The following is a 21,728-nucleotide window of genomic DNA, read 5'->3' as shown; positions in this document are numbered from 1 at the left end:
AGCCAGACCAGACCTGGTCCCAGTGTGGACGGAGGAGGTACTGTAGCCAGACCAGACCTGGTCCCAGTGGGGACGGAGGAGGTACTGTAGCCAGACCAGACCTGGTCCCAGTGGGGATGGAGGAGGTACTGTAGTCAGACCAGACCTGGTCCCAGTGGGGACGGAGGAGGTACTGTAGCCAGACCAGACCTGGTCCCAGTGGGGATGGAGGAGGTACTGTAGCCAGACCAGACCTGGTCCCAGTGTGGACGGAGGAGGTACTGTAGCCAGACCAGACCTGGCCCCAGTGTGGACGGTGGAAATACTGTAGCCAGACCAGACCTGGTCCCAGTGGGGACGGAGGAGGTACTGTAGCCAGACCAGACCTGGTCCCAGTGTGGACGGAGGAGGTACTGTAGCCAGACCAGACCTGGTCCCAGTGGGGACGGAGGAGGTACTGTAGCCAGACCAGACCTGGTCCCAGTGGGGATGGAGGAGGTACTGTAGTCAGACCAGACCTGGTCCCAGTGGGGACGGAGGAGGTACTGTAGCCAGACCAGACCTGGTCCCAGTGGGGATGGAGGAGGTACTGTAGCCAGACCAGACCTGGTCCCAGTGTGGACGGAGGAGGTACTGTAGCCAGACCAGACCTGCTCCCTGTGGGGATGAAGGAGGTACTGTAGCCAGACCAGATAGACTGAAGTGTGGACTTTCATCTTAACATTTCCTTAGTAACCAAGGGCGACAGTTACCCTGAGGAGAATAGGGAATTGTAGAACTATACCTTCTATAAGGGAGCTGTGGTCGTCACTGGATGGGCAAGTGGCAAAGTCAAAATCGGCTATATTTTAAACATTTATGAAAACAAAGGTTTCTGTTAACCTTAGTTGTAGGTTTAAAATTTGAAGAGTCTCAGAACGTCCTTAGAAGAGTCTTAGAATGTCCTTAAAAGAGTCTCAGAAAGTCCTTAGAAGAGTCTCAGAACGTCCTTAGAAGAGTCTCAGAACGTCCTTAGAAGAGTCTCAGAAAGTCCTTAGAAGAGTCTTATAACGTCCTTAGAAGAGTCTTATAACGTCCTTAGAAGAGTCTCAGAACGTCCTTAGAAGAGTCTTATAACGTCCTTAGAAGAGTCTCAGAACGTCCTTAGAAGAGTCTCAGAACGTCCTTAGAAGAGTCTTATAACGTCCTTAGAAGAGTCTCAGAACGTCCTTAAAAGAGTCTTATAACGTCCTTAGAAGAGTCTCAGAACGTCCTTAGAAGAGTCTTATAACGTCCTTAGAAGAGTCTTATAACGTCCTTAGAAGAGTCTCAGAACGTCCTTAGAAGAGTCTCAGAACGTCCTTAGAAGAGTCTTATAACGTCCTTAGAAGAGTCTCAGAACGTCCTTAAAAGAGTCTCAGAACGTCCTTAGAAGAGTCTCAGAACGTCCTTAGAAGAGTCTCAGAAAGTCCTTAGAAGAGTCTCAGAACGTCCTTAGAAGAGTCTCAGAACGTCCTTAGAAGAGTCTCAGAACGTCCTTAGAAGAGTCTTATAACGTTCTTAGAAGAGTCTCAGAATGTCCTTAGAAGAGTCTTATAACGTTCTTAGAAGAGTCTCAGAACGTCCTTAGAAGAGTCTCAGAACGTCCTTAGAAGAGTCTCAGAACGTCCTTAAAAGAGTCTCAGAACGTCCTTAGAAGAGTCTCAGAACGTCCTTAGAAGAGTCTCAGAACGTCCTTAGAAGAGTCTCAGAACGTCCTTAGATCTAAAATCTGGAAACACAGACACAAGTTTTGTTGGAGAAAACGGAAGCCAGCTAACACAGAGTCTCTTCAGAAGCTGCTGTTTTTATTGACCTGATGTATCTACATTAAAACAGTTTGGTTGAAGGGGCCTATTTCACTGTATTTCTTTGTCACTAGACTAACGTTGTTTGCATGCAGTGAACAAAAATCTAAAACAAGTGACACATGGCAATAAATTAGCATATCATTTACAAAAAAAATTGTAACAGTGTACCAACATTAATACTGAATATGAAATAAACATAACTAATCAAATAATGCTTTTTGTTTTTCATTCTCTCTTGCACTTGAAGGTACAGGGTAAAGCAGTGACATTGATAACATTGATAAGTCCACAGCTATGAGTACCAGTTTGATTGAGTGTCTTCTAGAGTGTCTCTATCAGTCCATCTGTCTCATTGTCTGTAGGCCCCGTGTCCCAATGCCAGTTGACGGTTACTTCAAGCCTCAGGATTTAAGGAAGGGAAAGGAAAGGAAGGAAAGGAACATAGAAACAGCTCTGGAAGAAGTACCAGCATGTTGAGTTCAATGCAGTTCAAATGCTTTAGTTTTCATCATCCACTAATGTCCAAATGTCCTGGTTCAACGTTTCATCACCAAAGATTAGATCACGGGTCTAACGTCCTTAGTTAAACTGGAGGTGGCTACCAAAAAGTAGCATAGTCCTATGATTTTAACAGTTCCCATGTGTTTCCTGACTCCTTAATTGTCTTTCCGATTGGTCTGGGGGTTCCATCAAGTCCTACTGGTTTATCCTCCACAGCATGGCTCCATCTGGGCCTGGTCTGTCTGGTCCGCTGGGTCAGTACCACACGGGTGGCGGTCCCTTTTCACAACCCCAACCAACGCCAGAAGCAATGTCACTTGGGGAGGGTTTATATTAGAAGAATGTTTGACACCACTAGGAATAATACAGGACACAACTGGGGAAGTCCATGTGAAGGGGTGAGAGGTGAGGGGTGAAGGGTGGTGTGTTGGTACTACACCATCAATGAACATTCCCAGTGTGAGGTAAGAAGATATCATTTTAAACAAACAACAACGTTTCTAGCATTAACCAACATATAGATATGAATGTCTTAGTGTTCATATTGTTCAGATCAGATCCAGCCTATAGCCACTGTATAGTAGTGGGAGTGAAAGCACCAATTCTATAGCACCATGGGCCAGGGAGAAGAGCCAGGGAGAAGAGCCAGGATGAATAGCCAGGGAGAAGAGTCAAGGAGAAGAGCCAGGGAGAAGAGCCTAGGAGAAGAGCAAGGGTGAATAGCCAGGGAGAAGAGTCAGGGAGAAGAGCCAGGGAGAAGAGCCTAGGAGAAGAGCCAGGGTGAATAGCTGGGGAGAAGAGCCAGGAAGAAGAGCCATGGAGAAGAGCCAGGGTGAATAGCTGGGGAGAAGAGCCAGGGAGAAGAGCCAGGAAGAAGAGCCATGGAGAAGAGCCAGGGTGAATAGCTGGGGAGAAGAGCCAGGGAGAAGAGCCAGGGTGAATAGCTGGGGAGAAGAGCCAGGGAGAAGAGCCAGGGTGAATAGCTGGGGAGAAGAGCCAGGGAGAAGAGCCAGGGTGAATAGCTGGGGAGAAGAGCCAGGGAGAAGAGCCAGGGTGAATAGCTGGGGAGAAGAGCCAGGGAGAAGAGCCAGGGTGAATAGCTGGGGAGAAGAGCCAGGGAGAAGAGCCATGGAGAAGAGCCATGGAGAAGTGTCAGGAAAGGCCTCCCACTTGAAGAGGAAACAAGAAGGAAACAACGGAAACAAACAGCACTCCACCTGTATATTAGTATTTTTTTAAGCACCATTGAGTTGCATAATATTACGTTTTTTACTGTTTGTTCTCTTTGGAGAGTAGAGTGGAAGAGGGGAGCGGAGAGGAGAGGGAGGGAAGGAGGAAGGAAGGACGAGGAGAAGGGTGACACTGTCTGGAGGTAGTCTGTCTGTGGCAGATTGGATCTGTGTGGTCTGGCAACACACCATGGTCTGCTGGGAGGGACTGCTGGGAGTGTGTGTGTGTGTGTGTGTGTGTGTGTGTGTGTGTGTGTGTGTGTGTGTGTGTGTGTGTGTGTGTGTGTGTGTGTGTGTGTGTGTGTGTGTGTGTGTGTGTGTGTGTGTGTGTGTGTGGTCAGTACTGTCCCTTCACTTAACTTCAGTCATAGTGCTGGAGAGGCTGTGAGTTCTTCCCATACTGATGAATTCTCAACACTACACAATATACTGTGAAAGGGCTGATACAGAGATCCTGTGTGTTTGATAACATTATAGTTCACTAATGGTTACTATCTCCAATGTTCACAAGAGGTGGAGTATCCAAACTACATGATAATAACAACAACAATAATAAACTAAGGACCTTCAAAGTCAATACAGTACTTCAATGCCAAACTGTGCAGTTTGCAATATTTGTGATTATTCACAAATCCACAATTTGCATCAACCGTGGGTCTCCTTTTTAAAGGTTCTGGCACAAAGTGAGTGTTGTTCAAAATGAAGGCACCCCTCCTTTAGAAAAAAGAAAGGGGAAAAGAGAAAGGACAATAAACAGAACAGAAGAACGAGTTGACCGTACCTGACCTCCTCTGATAACATGAAGTAGAAATAACCCCTAATGTAGCACCTTTATTCCAGTTCCAGTACAGAACATTCTAGAAACATGCCATCCCACTGGCCTCCAGGCCTCCACTGACAATATGTGACATAACCAAAGACAGATTTAATACAATTGCTTGAATGACACTACGGGCGATGACATCTTGAACAGTTCAGTCCAGTACTGGTGTGTTTTGTGATGTGTAATTTATGGAATATTCACACTGTCTGTCTGTCTGTCTGTCTGTCTGTCTGTCTGTCTGTCTGTCTGTCTGTCTGTCTGTCTGTCTGTCTGTCTGTCTGTCTGTCTGTCTGTCTGTCTGTCTGTCTGTCTGTCTGTCTGTCTGTCCATAGTACCATTACACGCTCCCATCCACTCTTCAGCTACACTCCCTCCTCCTCTCCCACTCTCCTCCCCTCCAGTGGCTACTCCTTCCATCCCTCCTTCCCTGCGGTGCTTCTGCTCTATGTGTGATGTGTCCAGCACTTTGGATTCAAAAACAACAAACAGATGACAATAAAATAATACAAATAATATGAATATTATTATTATAATAAAAATAAGATCAGTAACAACAATCCTCTAAGGTTTCCACTTCACAGAAGTGACAGTAATAAAGGTCTGTGTCAGCGTGTCTGCTGAGCAGTGGTTAGGTTTCCACGGTGATGGGGCGGGGGAGGAGGTGTGATGAATGGGTGAATCCCTCTTTTATTTTCTTCTCTTGTCTCTCTCCTCCTTCTCTTCCACTGGTCTTGAGTTGTTTTCACTCTGCCCGTTGCCTGTGTGTCTCTTTCTCTTCCAGCTCCCTCTGTTCCCCTCGTTATTTCTCTCGTTCTCTCTCTGTGTGGGTCAGCGTTCTTGGCACGTCTTGCAGCACATCTGTCTGAAGTACGCACGGCCACAGAACTTGAACTTCAGCACCAGTGGGCAATATGCCACTTTGTTTACGTCTTTGCATTCTGGAGAGAAAAATACAAAAGTTACACAGGAAATAAAGGAAAGAAGAAGAAGTGGAATGACAATGTCTATTAACCACCTGGGCTTGTGTGTGTGTGTGTGTGTGTGTGTGTGTGTGTGTGTGTGTGTGTGTGTGTGTGTGTGTGTGTGTGTGTGTGTGTGTGTGTGTGTGTGTGTGTGTGTGTGTGTGTGTGTGTGTGTGCATGTGTTTGTTTGTGTGTGTGTGTGTGTGTGTGTGTGTGTGTGTGTGTGCGTGTGCGTGTGCGCGTGTGCGTGTGTGTGTGTGTGTTTGTTTGTTTGTGTGTGTTTGTGTGCGTGTGTTTGTTTGTGTGTGTGTGTGTGTGTTTGTTTGTTTGTGTGTGTGTTTGCGTGAGTGTGTGTGTGTGTTGTTGCGCGTGTCCACGTTGTAATATTGCTGTTCTGTTAAAATGTATTAAACGCATTCTAGACCAGTACTTGTTAACGTCCGGCTGGAGCACTGGCACCAGTCCCACAGATAGTTGTCTGACGCCTATTTAGTCAGTTCTCAGCTGTTAGTTTTAATATAAGCAGCCCTCCGGGCATGTCCCTGGAACAAAAAAGGTTGAGAAACTGTGGACTATTCCAAGTTTCTGTTGTCTCGGACAACGACCGGCCCATAATACATTTTCCCCTCCATGTCTCTGTGTAATGGTATGTTCCGTCTGATTAATGTAATGGTATGTTCCATCTGATTAATGTAATGGTATGTTCCATCTGATTAATGTAATGGTATGTTCCATCTGATTAATGTAATGGTATGTTCCGTCTGATTAATGTAATGGTATGTTCCGTCTGATTAATGTAATGGTATGTTCCATCTGATTAATGTAATGGTATGTTCCATCTGATTAATGTAATGGTATGTTCCGTCTGATTAATGTAATGGTATGTTCCGTCTGATTAATGTAATGGTATGTTCCGTCTGATTAATGTAATGGTATGTTCCGTCTGATTAATGTAATGGTATGTTCCGTCTGATTAATGTAATGGTATGTTCCATCTGATTAATGTAATGGTATGTTCCATCTGATTAATGTAATGGTATGTTCCATCTGATTAATGTAATGGTATGTTCCATCTGATTAATGTAATGGTATGTTCCATCTGATTAATGTAATGGTATGTTCCATCTGATTAATGTAATGGTATGTTCCATCTGATTAATGTAATGGTATGTTCCATCTGATTAATGTAATGGTATGTTCCATCTGATTAATGTAATGGTATGTTCCACCTGATTAATGTAATGGTATGTTCCATCTGATTAATGTAATGGTATGTTCCGTCTGATTAATGTAATGGTATGTTCCATCTGATTAATGTAATGGTATGTTCCATCTGATTAATGTAATGGTATGTTCCATCTGATTAATGTAATGGTATGTTCCATCTGATTAATGTAATGGTATGTTCCATCTGATTAATGTAATGGTATGTTCCATCTGATTAATGTAATGGTATGTTCCATCTGATTAATGTAATGGTATGTTCCATCTGATTAATGTAATGGTACGTCGAAGCTGATGGATGGCGTGCTGTAACGTTCCTGCCTCTCTCTCTCTCAATTCAATTCAAAGGGGTTTTATTGGCATGGGAAACAAATGTTTACATTGTCAAAGCAAGTGAAATAAACAATCAACCAACATACACAACGTCAAAAGAAAACTACTAGAATGTAAACATTACACTCACAAAGGTTTCAAAACCATAAAGACATTTCAAGTGTTATTGTAACGCCATGGCCATAGAGAGGGTTTTTTTGTTCTTTATTTTGGTTAGGCCAGGGTGTTACATTGGGTGGGCGTTCTATGTTCCTTTTTCTATGTTTTTGTATTTCTTTGTTTTGGGCCGAGTAGGGTTCCTAATCAGAGGCAGCTGTCTATCGTTGTCTCTGATTAGGAATCATACTTAGGCAGCCTGTTTTCCTTTGGGGTTTTGTGGGTAGTTGTTTTCTGTCTTGTGTGTGTTCACCTGGCAGAACTGTTGGCTTTCGTTTCCCTGTTTGTTTTTGAAGTGTCTCATTAAAAATCATTATGACCACTTACCACGCTGCATCTTGGTCCCCTCTTCCAGACGATCGTTACAGTTATATTATCAGCTATGTACAGTTTCAGTAATGTCCAAATAGTTGTAGTAGGAATAGTGGGGGAATATACATACAATACCGTTCAAAAGTTTGGGGTCACTAAGAAATGTCCTTGTTTTTGAAAGAAAAGCAAATGTTTAGTCAATTAAAATAACATCAAATTGATCAGAAATACAGTGTAGACATTGATAATGTTGTAAATGACTATTGTAGCTGGAAACAGGTGATTTTTAATGGAATATCTACGTAGGCGTACAGAGGCCCATTATCAGCAACCATCACTCCTGTGTTCCAATGGCACGTTGTGTTAGCTAATCCAAGTTTATCATTATAAAAGGCTAATTGATCATTAAAAAACCCTTTTGCAATTATGTCAGCAAAGCTGAAAACTGTTGTCCTGATTAAAGAAGCAATAAAACTGGCCTTTAGACTAGTTGAGTATCTGGAGCATCAGCATTTGTGGGTTCGATTACAGGCTCAAAATGGCCAGAAACAAATAACTTTCTTCTGAAACTCATCAGTCTATTCTTGTTCTGAGAAATGAAGGCTATTCCATGTGAGAAATTGCCAAGAAACTGAAGATCTCGTACAAAGCTATGTACTACTCCCTTCACAGAAGAGCGCAAACTGGCCCTAACCAGAATATTAAGAGTGGGAGGCCCCGGTGCACAACTGAGCAAGAGGACAAGTACATTAGAGTGTAGTTTTAGAAACAGACGCCTCACAAGTCCTCAACTGGCAGCTTCATTAAATAGTACCCGCAAAACACCAGTCTCAACATCAACAGCGACGAGGCGAATCCGGGATGTTGGCCTCCGGGAAATCAGTCGTTTCCAGCCACAAAAGTAATTCACAACATTAACAATGTCTACACTGTTTCTGATCAATTTGATGTTATTTTAATGGACTAAACATTTGCTTTTCTTTCAAAAACAAGGACATTTCTAAGTGACCCCAAACTTTTGAATGGTAGTGTACATAAACAGATAAATATTGGTGGTATTTACAATGTTGTCTGTGTTCCACTGGTTGCTCTTTTCTCATGGTAACAGGCCACACTTCTTGCTGCTGTGACTGCACATTGTGGTATTTCGCCTAAAATATATAGTAGTTTTTATCAGTGTTGGATTTGTTTTCAAATTCTTTGTGGGTCTGTGTAATCTGAGGGAAATATGTGTCTCTAATGTGGTCAGACATTTGCCAGGAGGTTAGGAAGTGCAGCTCAGTTTCCACCTCATTCTGTGGGCAGTGTGCACATAGCTTGTCTTCTCTTGAGAGCCAGGTCTGCCTATGGCGGCCTTTCTCAATAGTAAGGCTATGCTCACGGAGTCTGTACATAGTCAAGGATTTGTAAAATGTTGGGTCAGTCACAGTGGTCAGGTATTCTACCACTGTGTACTCTCTGTTTAGGGCCAGGTAGCATTCCAAGTTGCTCCGTTTTTTTGGTTGATTCTTTCCAGTGTGCCAAATAGTAATCTTTTTGCTTTCTCATAATTTGGTTGTGTTGCTGTCCTGGGGCTCTGTGGGTGTCACGTCCTGACCAGTAAAGGGGTTATTTGTTATTGTAGTTTGGTCAGGACGTAGCAGGGGGGGTGTTTGTTTTATGTGGTTCGGGGTTTGTTTAGAGTATTCCGGGGTTTTTGGTTATGTTCTATGTTTTGTATTTCTATGCTCTGTCTATGTGTATTTCTTTGTGTTGGCCTGGTATGGCTCTCAATCAGGAACAGCTGTACATCGTTGTTGCTGATTGGGAGTCATACTTAGGTAGCCCTGTTTTCACCTGTCATTTGTGGCAAGTTGTTTTTGCACTGCTGTGTTTAGCCTGAAATACTGTGCGTTTGTTTGTTTTCTTGTTTTGTTTCGTTAAGTGTTCTAATAAAAGTTAATATGAGCACTCAACCCGCTGGGCCTTGGTCCACTATATACGACGACCGTTACAGTGGGGTCTGTTTATGTTGGTGAACAGAGCCCCAGATACTGGTGGAATGTGTGGGCATCGCTTCCTTTTAGGTGGTTGTTGAATGTTAAAGCTTTCTGGATTTTGATAACTAATTCTGCTCTGCATGCATTGTTTGGGGTTTCGCGTTGTACACAAAGTATATTTTTTTGCAGAATTCTGCATGCATAGTTTCAATTGGGTGTTTGTCCCATTTTGTAAATTATTGGTTAGTGAGTGGACCCGGGACCTCACAACTATAAAGGGCAATGTGTTTTATAACTGATTAAATTATTTTTAGACAGATCATAATTGGGATGTCAAGTTTTATGTTCCTTTTGATGTCATAGAAGGCTGTTCTTGCCTTGTCTCTCAGATCGTTACCTGTGGTGTTGATGTTTTGGCCAAGGTAGGTATAATTCTTGGTGTGCTCTCGGACAACAGTGTCTAGAAAGAATTTGTATTTGTTGTCCTGGCAACTGGACCTTTTTTGTATCTCTCTGTCTCTCTCTCTCTCTTTACACTCTTTATCCCCCCCTCTGCGTGCTATACATTTATGTAAGGAGAACACACCATACCAAAGGAACGTCTGGAATTATCTCACTTCAAATGAGCGGTGTACTTTTCTGTCAATCCCTTTGGCCCTCTCTTCTGAGGACTATCATTTCTGTTTTCTAAGCTCTTACTGTTATCGGTTTTGTGCATACATTTTATTTATCAATTCAGGTTGGTCTACTAAAAATGATTTTTTAAGAAAGACCATAATCATAAGCAACCCCCACGCTGCTGTCTGTCTGTCTGTTACGGTACAACTAGCCTGAATCTCTTCCCATTAGCCGTTAGCATCTCCACATGCCTTGCTCTCCCTACCGTTTCCATTCAGCTCCATCGACGTGTGGGCTGGGCCTGTCTCTATGCATCCTAACACACATCTGTCATAGCATGGAGAGGATGGAGGGTCCAGGCTGCTCTGACCAGCAGACAGCTCATCCTCACTGGGAAGATGAATGTGTTCCAGAAGAGCTGTGTCATCCCAACGGCTGAATGGAGCTGGGATGGAACTCTGGTATAGGGATGGCTGGATCGTTGTATGAGGGTTCTGTGTGGGTTTGTGTGTATGCATGTGTGGTGTGTTTCTGTGTGAGTGCGTGTATGCTTGCACACGTTTCTGTACTCACCGTCTCCGTTAGCGATGGGCGTGGCGCCACACTTGCTCTCACACTGCTGCATGTTGGGGGGTCTGAGGGCGTCGGGACAGTCACTGGAGGGCTGGCCTGTGTAGGAGAGACACTGCACTGTCCGCATCTGCTGGCCCAGCCCACACTGCGCTGAACACTGTTGTGAAACATACACACACACACACACACACACACACACACACACACACACACACACACACACACACACACACACACACACACACACACACACACACACACATAAACACTATTAACCACCCTGCACCAAACACTGAACCACATAAACACTATTAACCCCTCTGCACCAAACACTGAACCACATAAACATTATTAACCCCTCTGCACCAAACACTGAACCACATAAACACTATTAACCACCCTGCACCAAACACTGAACCACATAAACATTACTAACCACCCTGCACCAAACACTGAACCACATAAACATTATTAACCACCCTGCACCAAACACTGAACCACATAAACATTATTAACCACCCTGCACTAAACACTGAACCACATAAACATTATTAACCACCCTGCACCAAACACTGAGCCACATAAACATTATTAACCACCCTGCACCAAACACTGAACCACATAAACACTATTAACCACCCTCCACCAAACACTGAACCACATAAACATTATTAACCACCCTGCACCAAACACTGAACCACATAGACACTATTAACCACCCTGCACCAAACACTGAACCACATAAACATTATTAACCACCCTGCATCAAACACTGAACCACATAAACATTATTAACCACCCTGCACCAAACACTGAACCACATAAACACTATTAACCACCCTGCATCAAACACTGAACCACATAAACATTATTAACCACCCTGCACCAAACACTGAACCACATAAACATTATTAACCACCCTGCACCAAACACTGAACCACATAAACATTATTAACCACCCTACACCAAACACTGAACCACATAAACATTATTAACCACCCTGCACCAAACACTGAACCACATAAACATTATTAACCACCCTGCACCAAACACTGAACCACATAAACATTATTAACCACCCTACACCAAACACTGAACCACATAAACATTATTAACCACCCTGCACCAAACACTGAACCACATAAACATTATTAACCACCCTACACCAAACACTGAACCACATAAACATTATTAACCACCCTGCACCAAACACTGAACCACATAAACATTATTAACCACCCTGCACCAAACACTGAACCACATAGACACTATTAACTACCCTGCACCAAACACTGAACCACATAAACACTATTAACCACCCTGCACCAAACACTGAACCACATAAACACTATTAACCACCCTGCATCAAACACTGAACCACATAAACATTATTAACCACCCTGCACCAAACACTGAACCACATAAACATTATTAATCACATACTGCATTCAAAAGACACAGACAGAGTTATTACCCCTCAACACAGCCACACTGTTAAAACTCCTACCCACTACATGTGTTAGAAATTAGAGTAACTGAGTCACTGAGACAGTCAAACAGCACTTTACTCCTGGCTGTGTCATTCTGATGACGTCCTGTATGGGCCAAGCCAAGCTTAGCCTGAGTTTGCAGATTCTCACTGCCCCCTGTTTTACTTTCTCAGCAGACACTCAACAGTTCTGACTAATCACTAGGGATACTGTAGCTTATCATATATATATATGAGAGAGAGAGTGTTAAATAATATAATTAACATGCATAGAAATAGAATGAACATTCTACATGCACAGACGTTTATCAGGCCATTGGTTGAGAAGCATTCTGTGGAATTAAATTGTTGGCATGGTAACTCTTCTCTCTGTAATTATAATGACCAGGTGAATTGTTGCTATGGGAGAGGGCAGAACTGGTGGGTTCTCCTTCCTCACAGAGAGGCCTTAGTGTGTGTGTCTCTATCTCTTCTGTTCAGGCCAGTTGAACCTGGTATGAGCTGGGAAGAATGTCATAGTAATTGATAGTAATTCTTTAATGGGCATCAGTGAGACTGCAGTCTGCTGGACTACATTAGAAGAGAGAGGTGGTAGCTACCAGCTAGAGACACAAGAAAACCTGTAGTTAGTTGCATCAACTAGAAATATGTAGTCAATTACATCAGCTAGAAATATGTAGTCAATTACATCAGCTAGAAATATGTAGTCAACTACAGCAGTTAGAAACATGTAGTCAATTACATCAGCTAGAAATATGTAGTCAATTACATCAGCTAGAAATATGTAGTCAATTACATCAGCTAGGAATATGAGGCAATTACATCAGCTAAGAATATGTAGTCAATTACATCAGCTAAGAATATGTAGTCAATTACATCAGCTAGAAATATGTAGTCAATTACATCAGCTAGGAATATGTAGTCAATTACATCAGCTAGAAATATGTAGTCAATTACATCAGCTAGAAATATGTAGTCAATTACATCAGCTAGAAATATGTAGTCAATTACATCAGCTAGAAATATGTAGTCAATTACATCAGCTAGAAATATGTAGTCAATTACATCAGCTAGAAATATGTAGTCAATTACATCAGCTAGAAATATGTAGTCAATTACATCAGCTAAGAATATGTAGTCAATTACATCAGCTAAGAATATGTAGTCAATTACATCAGCTAGAAATATGTAGTCAATTACATCAGTTAAGAATATGTAGTCAATTACATCAGCTAGAAATATGTAGTCAATTACATCAGCTAGAAATATGTAGGCAATTACATCAGCTAAGAATATGTAGTCAATTACATCAGCTAAGAATATGTAGTCAATTACATCAGCTAGAAATATGTAGTCAATTACATCAGCTAGGAATATGTAGTCAATTACATCAGCTAAGAATATGTAGTCAATTACATCAGCTAGAAATATGTAGTCAATTACATCAGCTAAGAATATGTAGTCAATTACATCAGTAAGGAATATGTAGTCAATTACATCAGCTAGGAATATGTAGTCAATTACATCAGCTAGGAATATGAGTCAATTACATCAGCTAGGAATATGAGTCAATTACATCAGCTAGGAATATGAGTCAATTACATCAGCTAAGAATATGTAGTCAATTACATCAGCTAGAAATATGTAGTCAATTACATCAGCTAAGAATATGGAGTCAATTACATCAGCTAAGAATATGGAGTCATGTCACGACACCGACGGATGGTGGCACCCCCCCTCGACCGGGCGGGGCTCGGCGGTCGTCGTCGCCGGCCTACTAGCTGCCATCGATCCTTTTTGTTTCACTTTCTGTTGGTTAGGTCTAGGTAGGCACGCACCTGTTTTGGGTTAGTTATTAGTAGGGGGGGTTATTTAGTTTAGCGTAGTATGTCTGTGTTTGTGCGTGATTATGTTCCTTGTCAGGTTTGTGTGCTTGAGGAACGTGTGTTTTTTTCCCCCTCTGCCTGTGGTTGGGTTTTTGTGTTTTACCACCGCAGAAGTATTTGAGGGCTGCGTCCCTATTTTCTGACGACCATAACAGTTTTCTTGAATTAAAGTGTGTTCAAGAATTCACTGTCTCCTGCGCCTGACTCTACCTCTCCTGCTTTCTTGAGCCAGCCTTGACAAGTCAATTACATCAGCTAAGAATATGTAGTCAATTACATCAGCTAGAAATATGTAGTCAATTACATCAGCTAGGAATATGTAGTCAATTACATCAGCTAGGAATATGTAGTCAATTACATCAGCTAGAAAGATGTAGTCAATTACATCAGCTAAGAATATGTAGTCAATTACATCAGCTAGAAATATGTAGTCAATTACATCAGCTAGGAATATGTAGTCAATTACATCAGCTAGGAATATGTAGTCAATTACATCAGCTAGGAATATGTAGTCAATTACATCAGCTAGGAATATGTAGTCAATTACATCAGCTAGGAATATGTAGTCAATTACATCAGCTAGGAATATGTAGTCAATTACATCAGCTAGGAATATGTAGTCAATTACATCAGCTAGAAATATGTAGTCAATTACATCAGCTAGAAATATGTAGTCAATTACATCAGCTAAGAATATGTAGTCAATTACATCAGCTAAGAATATGTAGTCAATTACATCAGCTAGAAATATGTAGTCAATTACATCAGCTAAGAATATGTAGTCAATTACATCAGCTAGAAATATGTAGTCAATTACATCAGCTAGAAATATGTAGGCAATTACATCAGCTAAGAATATGTAGTCAATTACATCAGCTAAGAATATGTAGTCAATTACATCAGCTAGAAATATGTAGTCAATTACATCAGCTAGGAATATGTAGTCAATTACATCAGCTAAGAATATGTAGTCAATTACATCAGCTAGAAATATGTAGTCAATTACATCAGCTAAGAATATGTAGTCAATTACATCAGTAAGGAATATGTAGTCAATTACATCAGCTAGGAATATGAGTCAATTACATCAGCTAGGAATATGAGTCAATTACATCAGCTAGGAATATGAGTCAATTACATCAGCTAAGAATATGTAGTCAATTACATCAGCTAGAAAAATTTAGTCAATTACATCAGCTAGAAATGTGTAGTCAATTACATCAGCTAAGAATATGTAGTCAATTACATCAGCTAGGAATATGTAGTCAATTACATCAGCTAGGAATATGTAGTCAATTACATCAGCTAGAAATATGTAGTCAATTACATCAGCTAAGAATATGTAGTCAATTACATCAGCTAGAAATATGTAGTCAATTACATCAGCTAGAAATATGTAGGCAATTACATCAGCTAAGAATATGTAGTCAATTACATCAGCTAAGAATATGTAGTCAATTACATCAGCTAGAAATATGTAGTCAATTACATCAGCTAGGAATATGTAGTCAATTACATCAGCTAAGAATATGTAGTCAATTACATCAGCTAGAAATATGTAGTCAATTACATCAGCTAAGAATATGTAGTCAATTACATCAGTAAGGAATATGTAGTCAATTACATCAGCTAGGAATATGTAGTCAATTACATCAGCTAGGAATATGAGTCAATTACATCAGCTAGGAATATGAGTCAATTACATCAGCTAGGAATATGAGTCAATTACATCAGCTAAGAATATGTAGTCAATTACATCAGCTAGAAAAATGTAGTCAATTACATCAGCTAGAAATGTGTAGTCAATTACATCAGCTAAGAATATGTAGTCAATTACATCAGCTAGGAATATGTAGTCAATTACATCAGCTAGGAATATGTAGTCAATTACATCAGCTAGAAATATGTAGTCAATTACATCAGCTAAGAATATGGAGTCAATTACATCAGCTAAGAATATGGAGTCATGTCACGACACCGACGGATGGTGGCACCCCCCCTCGACCGGGCGGGGCTCGGCGGTCGTCGTCGCCGGCCTACTAGCTGCCATCGATCCTTTTTGTTTCACTTTCTGTTGGTTAGGTCTAGGTAGGCACGCACCTGTTTTGGGTTAGTTATTAGTAGGGGGGGTTATTTAGTTTAGCGTAGTATGTCTGTGTTTGTGCGTGATTATGTTCCTTGTCAGGTTTGTGTGCTTGAGGAACGTGTGTTTTTTTCCCCCTCTGCCTGTGGTTGGGTTTTTGTGTTTTACCACCGCAGAAGTATTTGAGGGCTGCGTCCCTATTTTCTGACGACCATAACAGTTTTCTTGAATTAAAGTGTGTTCAAGAATTCACTGTCTCCTGCGCCTGACTCTACCTCTCCTGCTTTCTTGAGCCAGCCTTGACAAGTCAATTACATCAGCTAAGAATATGTAGTCAATTACATCAGCTAGAAATATGTAGTCAATTACATCAGCTAGGAATATGTAGTCAATTACATCAGCTAGGAATATGTAGTCAATTACATCAGCTAGAAAGATGTAGTCAATTACATCAGCTAAGAATATGTAGTCAATTACATCAGCTAGAAATATGTAGTCAATTACATCAGCTAGGAATATGTAGTCAATTACATCAGCTAGGAATATGTAGTCAATTACATCAGCTAGGAATATGTAGTCAATTACATCAGCTAGGAATATGTAGTCAATTACATCAGCTAGGAATATGTAGTCAATTACATCAGCTAGGAATATGTAGTCAATTACATCAGCTAGAAATATGTAGTCAATTACATCAGCTAGAAATATGTAGTCAATTACATCAGCTAAGAATATGTAGTCAATTACATCAGCTAAGAATATGTAGTCAATTACATCAGCTAGAAATATGTAGTCAATTACATCAGCTAAGAATATGTAGTCAATTACATCAGCTAGAAATATGTAGTCAATTACATCAGCTAGAAATATGTAGGCAATTACATCAGCTAAGAATATGTAGTCAATTACATCAGCTAAGAATATGTAGTCAATTACATCAGCTAGAAATATGTAGTCAATTACATCAGCTAGGAATATGTAGTCAATTACATCAGCTAAGAATATGTAGTCAATTACATCAGCTAGAAATATGTAGTCAATTACATCAGCTAAGAATATGTAGTCAATTACATCAGTAAGGAATATGTAGTCAATTACATCAGCTAGGAATATGAGTCAATTACATCAGCTAGGAATATGAGTCAATTACATCAGCTAGGAATATGAGTCAATTACATCAGCTAAGAATATGTAGTCAATTACATCAGCTAGAAAAATGTAGTCAATTACATCAGCTAGAAATGTGTAGTCAATTACATCAGCTAAGAATATGTAGTCAATTACATCAGCTAAGAATATGTAGTCAATTACATCAGCTAGAAATATGTAGTCAATTACATCAGCTAGGAATATGTAGTCAATTACATCAGCTAAGAATATGTAGTCAATTACATCAGCTAGAAATATGTAGTCAATTACATCAGCTAAGAATATGTAGTCAATTACATCAGTAAGGAATATGTAGTCAATTACATCAGCTAGGAATATGTAGTCAATTACATCAGCTAGGAATATGAGTCAATTACATCAGCTAGGAATATGAGTCAATTACATCAGCTAGGAATATGAGTCAATTACATCAGCTAAGAATATGTAGTCAATTACATCAGCTAGAAAAATGTAGTCAATTACATCAGCTAGAAATGTGTAGTCAATTACATCAGCTAAGAATATGTAGTCAATTACATCAGCTAGGAATATGTAGTCAATTACATCAGCTAGGAATATGTAGTCAATTACATCAGCTAGAAATATGTAGTCAATTACATCAGCTAAGAATATGGAGTCAATTACATCAGCTAAGAATATGGAGTCATGTCACGACACCGACGGATGGTGGCACCCCCCCTCGACCGGGCGGGGCTCGGCGGTCGTCGTCGCCGGCCTACTAGCTGCCATCGATCCTTTTTGTTTCACTTTCTGTTGGTTAGGTCTAGGTAGGCACGCACCTGTTTTGGGTTAGTTATTAGTAGGGGGGGTTATTTAGTTTAGCGTAGTATGTCTGTGTTTGTGCGTGATTATGTTCCTTGTCAGGTTTGTGTGCTTGAGGAACGTGTGTTTTTTTCCCCCTCTGCCTGTGGTTGGGTTTTTGTGTTTTACCACCGCAGAAGTATTTGAGGGCTGCGTCCCTATTTTCTGACGACCATAACAGTTTTCTTGAATTAAAGTGTGTTCAAGAATTCACTGTCTCCTGCGCCTGACTCTACCTCTCCTGCTTTCTTGAGCCAGCCTTGACAAGTCAATTACATCAGCTAAGAATATGTAGTCAATTACATCAGCTAGAAATATGTAGTCAATTACATCAGCTAGGAATATGTAGTCAATTACATCAGCTAGAAAGATGTAGTCAATTACATCAGCTAAGAATATGTAGTCAATTACATCAGCTAGAAATATGTAGTCAATTACATCAGCTAGGAATATGTAGTCAATTACATCAGCTAGGAATATGTAGTCAATTACATCAGCTAGGAATATGTAGTCAATTACATCAGCTAGGAATATGTAGTCAATTACATCAGCTAGGAATATGTAGTCAATTACATCAGCTAGGAATATGTAGTCAATTACATCAGCTAGAAATATGTAGTCAATTACATCAGCTAGAAATATGTAGTCAATTACATCAGCTAAGAATATGTAGTCAATTACATCAGCTAAGAATATGTAGTCAATTACATCAGCTAGAAATATGTAGTCAATTACATCAGCTAAGAATATGTAGTCAATTACATCAGCTAGAAATATGTAGTCAATTACATCAGCTAGAAATATGTAGGCAATTACATCAGCTAAGAATATGTAGTCAATTACATCAGCTAAGAATATGTAGTCAATTACATCAGCTAGAAATATGTAGTCAATTACATCAGCTAGGAATATGTAGTCAATTACATCAGCTAAGAATATGTAGTCAATTACATCAGCTAGAAATATGTAGTCAATTACATCAGCTAAGAATATGTAGTCAATTACATCAGTAAGGAATATGTAGTCAATTACATCAGCTAGGAATATGAGTCAATTACATCAGCTAGGAATATGAGTCAATTACATCAGCTAGGAATATGAGTCAATTACATCAGCTAAGAATATGTAGTCAATTACATCAGCTAGAAAAATGTAGTCAATTACATCAGCTAGAAATGTGTAGTCAATTACATCAGCTAAGAATATGTAGTCAATTACATCAGCTAGGAATATGTAGTCAATTACATCAGCTAGGAATATGTAGTCAATTACATCAGCTAGAAATATGTAGTCAATTACATCAGCTAAGAATATGGAGTCAATTACATCAGCTAAGAATATGGAGTCATGTCACGACACCGACGGATGGTGGCACCCCCCCTCGACCGGGCGGGGCTCGGCGGTCGTCGTCGCCGGCCTACTAGCTGCCATCGATCCTTTTTGTTTCACTTTCTGTTGGTTAGGTCTAGGTAGGCACGCACCTGTTTTGGGTTAGTTATTAGTAGGGGGGGTTATTTAGTTTAGCGTAGTATGTCTGTGTTTGTGCGTGATTATGTTCCTTGTCAGGTTTGTGTGCTTGAGGAACGTGTGTTTTTTTCCCCCTCTGCCTGTGGTTGGGTTTTTGTGTTTTACCACCGCAGAAGTATTTGAGGGCTGCGTCCCTATTTTCTGACGACCATAACAGTTTTCTTGAATTAAAGTGTGTTCAAGAATTCACTGTCTCCTGCGCCTGACTCTACCTCTCCTGCTTTCTTGAGCCAGCCTTGACAAGTCAATTACATCAGCTAAGAATATGTAGTCAATTACATCAGCTAGAAATATGTAGTCAATTACATCAGCTAGGAATATGTAGTCAATTACATCAGCTAGGAATATGTAGTCAATTACATCAGCTAGAAAGATGTAGTCAATTACATCAGCTAAGAATATGTAGTCAATTACATCAGCTAGAAATATGTAGTCAATTACATCAGCTAGGAATATGTAGTCAATTACATCAGCTAGGAATATGTAGTCAATTACATCAGCTAGGAATATGTAGTCAATTACATCAGCTAGGAATATGTAGTCAATTACATCAGCTAGGAATATGTAGTCAATTACATCAGCTAGGAATATGTAGTCAATTACATCAGCTAGGAATATGTAGTCAATTACATCAGCTAGAAATATGTAGTCAATTACATCAGCTAGAAATATGTAGTCAATTACATCAGCTAAGAATATGTAGTCAATTACATCAGCTAAGAATATGTAGTCAATTACATCAGCTAGAAATATGTAGTCAATTACATCAGCTAAGAATATGTAGTCAATTACATCAGCTAGAAATATGTAGTCAATTACATCAGCTAGAAATATGTAGGCAATTACATCAGCTAAGAATATGTAGTCAATTACATCAGCTAAGAATATGTAGTCAATTACATCAGCTAGAAATATGTAGTCAATTACATCAGCTAGGAATATGTAGTCAATTACATCAGCTAAGAATATGTAGTCAATTACATCAGCTAGAAATATGTAGTCAATTACATCAGCTAAGAATATGTAGTCAATTACATCAGTAAGGAATATGTAGTCAATTACATCAGCTAGGAATATGAGTCAATTACATCAGCTAGGAATATGAGTCAATTACATCAGCTAGGAATATGAGTCAATTACATCAGCTAAGAATATGTAGTCAATTACATCAGCTAGAGAAATGTAGTCAATTACATCAGCTAGAAATGTGTAGTCAATTACATCAGCTAAGAATATGTAGTCAATTACATCAGCTAGGAATATGTAGTCAATTACATCAGCTAGGAATATGTAGTCAATTACATCAGCTAGAAATATGTAGTCAATTACATCAGCTAAGAATATGGAGTCAATTACATCAGCTAAGAATATGGAGTCATGTCACGACACCGACGGATGGTGGCACCCCCCCTCGACCGGGCGGGGCTCGGCGGTCGTCGTCGCCGGCCTACTAGCTGCCATCGATCCTTTTTGTTTCACTTTCTGTTGGTTAGGTCTAGGTAGGCACGCACCTGTTTTGGGTTAGTTATTAGTAGGGGGGGTTATTTAGTTTAGCGTAGTATGTCTGTGTTTGTGCGTGATTATGTTCCTTGTCAGGTTTGTGTGCTTGAGGAACGTGTGTTTTTTTCCCCCTCTGCCTGTGGTTGGGTTTTTGTGTTTTACCACCGCAGAAGTATTTGAGGGCTGCGTCCCTATTTTCTGACGACCATAACAGTTTTCTTGAATTAAAGTGTGTTCAAGAATTCACTGTCTCCTGCGCCTGACTCTACCTCTCCTGCTTTCTTGAGCCAGCCTTGACAAGTCAATTACATCAGCTAAGAATATGTAGTCAATTACATCAGCTAGAAATATGTAGTCAATTACATCAGCTAGGAATATGTAGTCAATTACATCAGCTAGGAATATGTAGTCAATTACATCAGCTAGAAAGATGTAGTCAATTACATCAGCTAAGAATATGTAGTCAATTACATCAGCTAGAAATATGTAGTCAATTACATCAGCTAGGAATATGTAGTCAATTACATCAGCTAGGAATATGTAGTCAATTACATCAGCTAGGAATATGTAGTCAATTACATCAGCTAGGAATATGTAGTCAATTACATCAGCTAGGAATATGTAGTCAATTACATCAGCTAGGAATATGTAGTCAATTACATCAGCTAGAAATATGTAGTCAATTACATCAGCTAGAAATATGTAGTCAATTACATCAGCTAAGAATATGTAGTCAATTACATCAGCTAAGAAT

The 21,728-nt window shown here is 40.1% G+C and overlaps 1 protein-coding gene across 1 annotated transcript in view; it reads right to left on the bottom strand.

Moving 5' to 3' along the window:
- Nucleotides 1-1,784: 1,784 nt before the first annotated feature.
- LOC106568319 (A disintegrin and metalloproteinase with thrombospondin motifs 6) overlaps nucleotides 1,785-21,728 on the bottom strand; it is a 200,988-nt gene continuing 181,044 nt past the window's right edge. The window contains exons 24-25 of the mRNA XM_045692499.2: nucleotides 10,519-10,675; nucleotides 1,785-5,299 (exon numbers count right to left, since the gene is read on the bottom strand). Coding sequence (XP_045548455.1) covers nucleotides 5,190-5,299; nucleotides 10,519-10,675 — 267 coding nt within the window. The 3' untranslated portion in view covers nucleotides 1,785-5,189. The remainder of the gene's footprint in view (nucleotides 5,300-10,518; nucleotides 10,676-21,728) is intronic.

The sequence above is a fragment of the Salmo salar genome, chromosome 13 (genome assembly GCF_965601325.2).
Source record: "Salmo salar chromosome 13, fSalSal1, whole genome shotgun sequence".
Taxonomy (NCBI): domain Eukaryota; kingdom Metazoa; phylum Chordata; class Actinopteri; order Salmoniformes; family Salmonidae; genus Salmo; species Salmo salar.
This window is presented reverse-complemented; position numbering and strand designations above follow the sequence as displayed.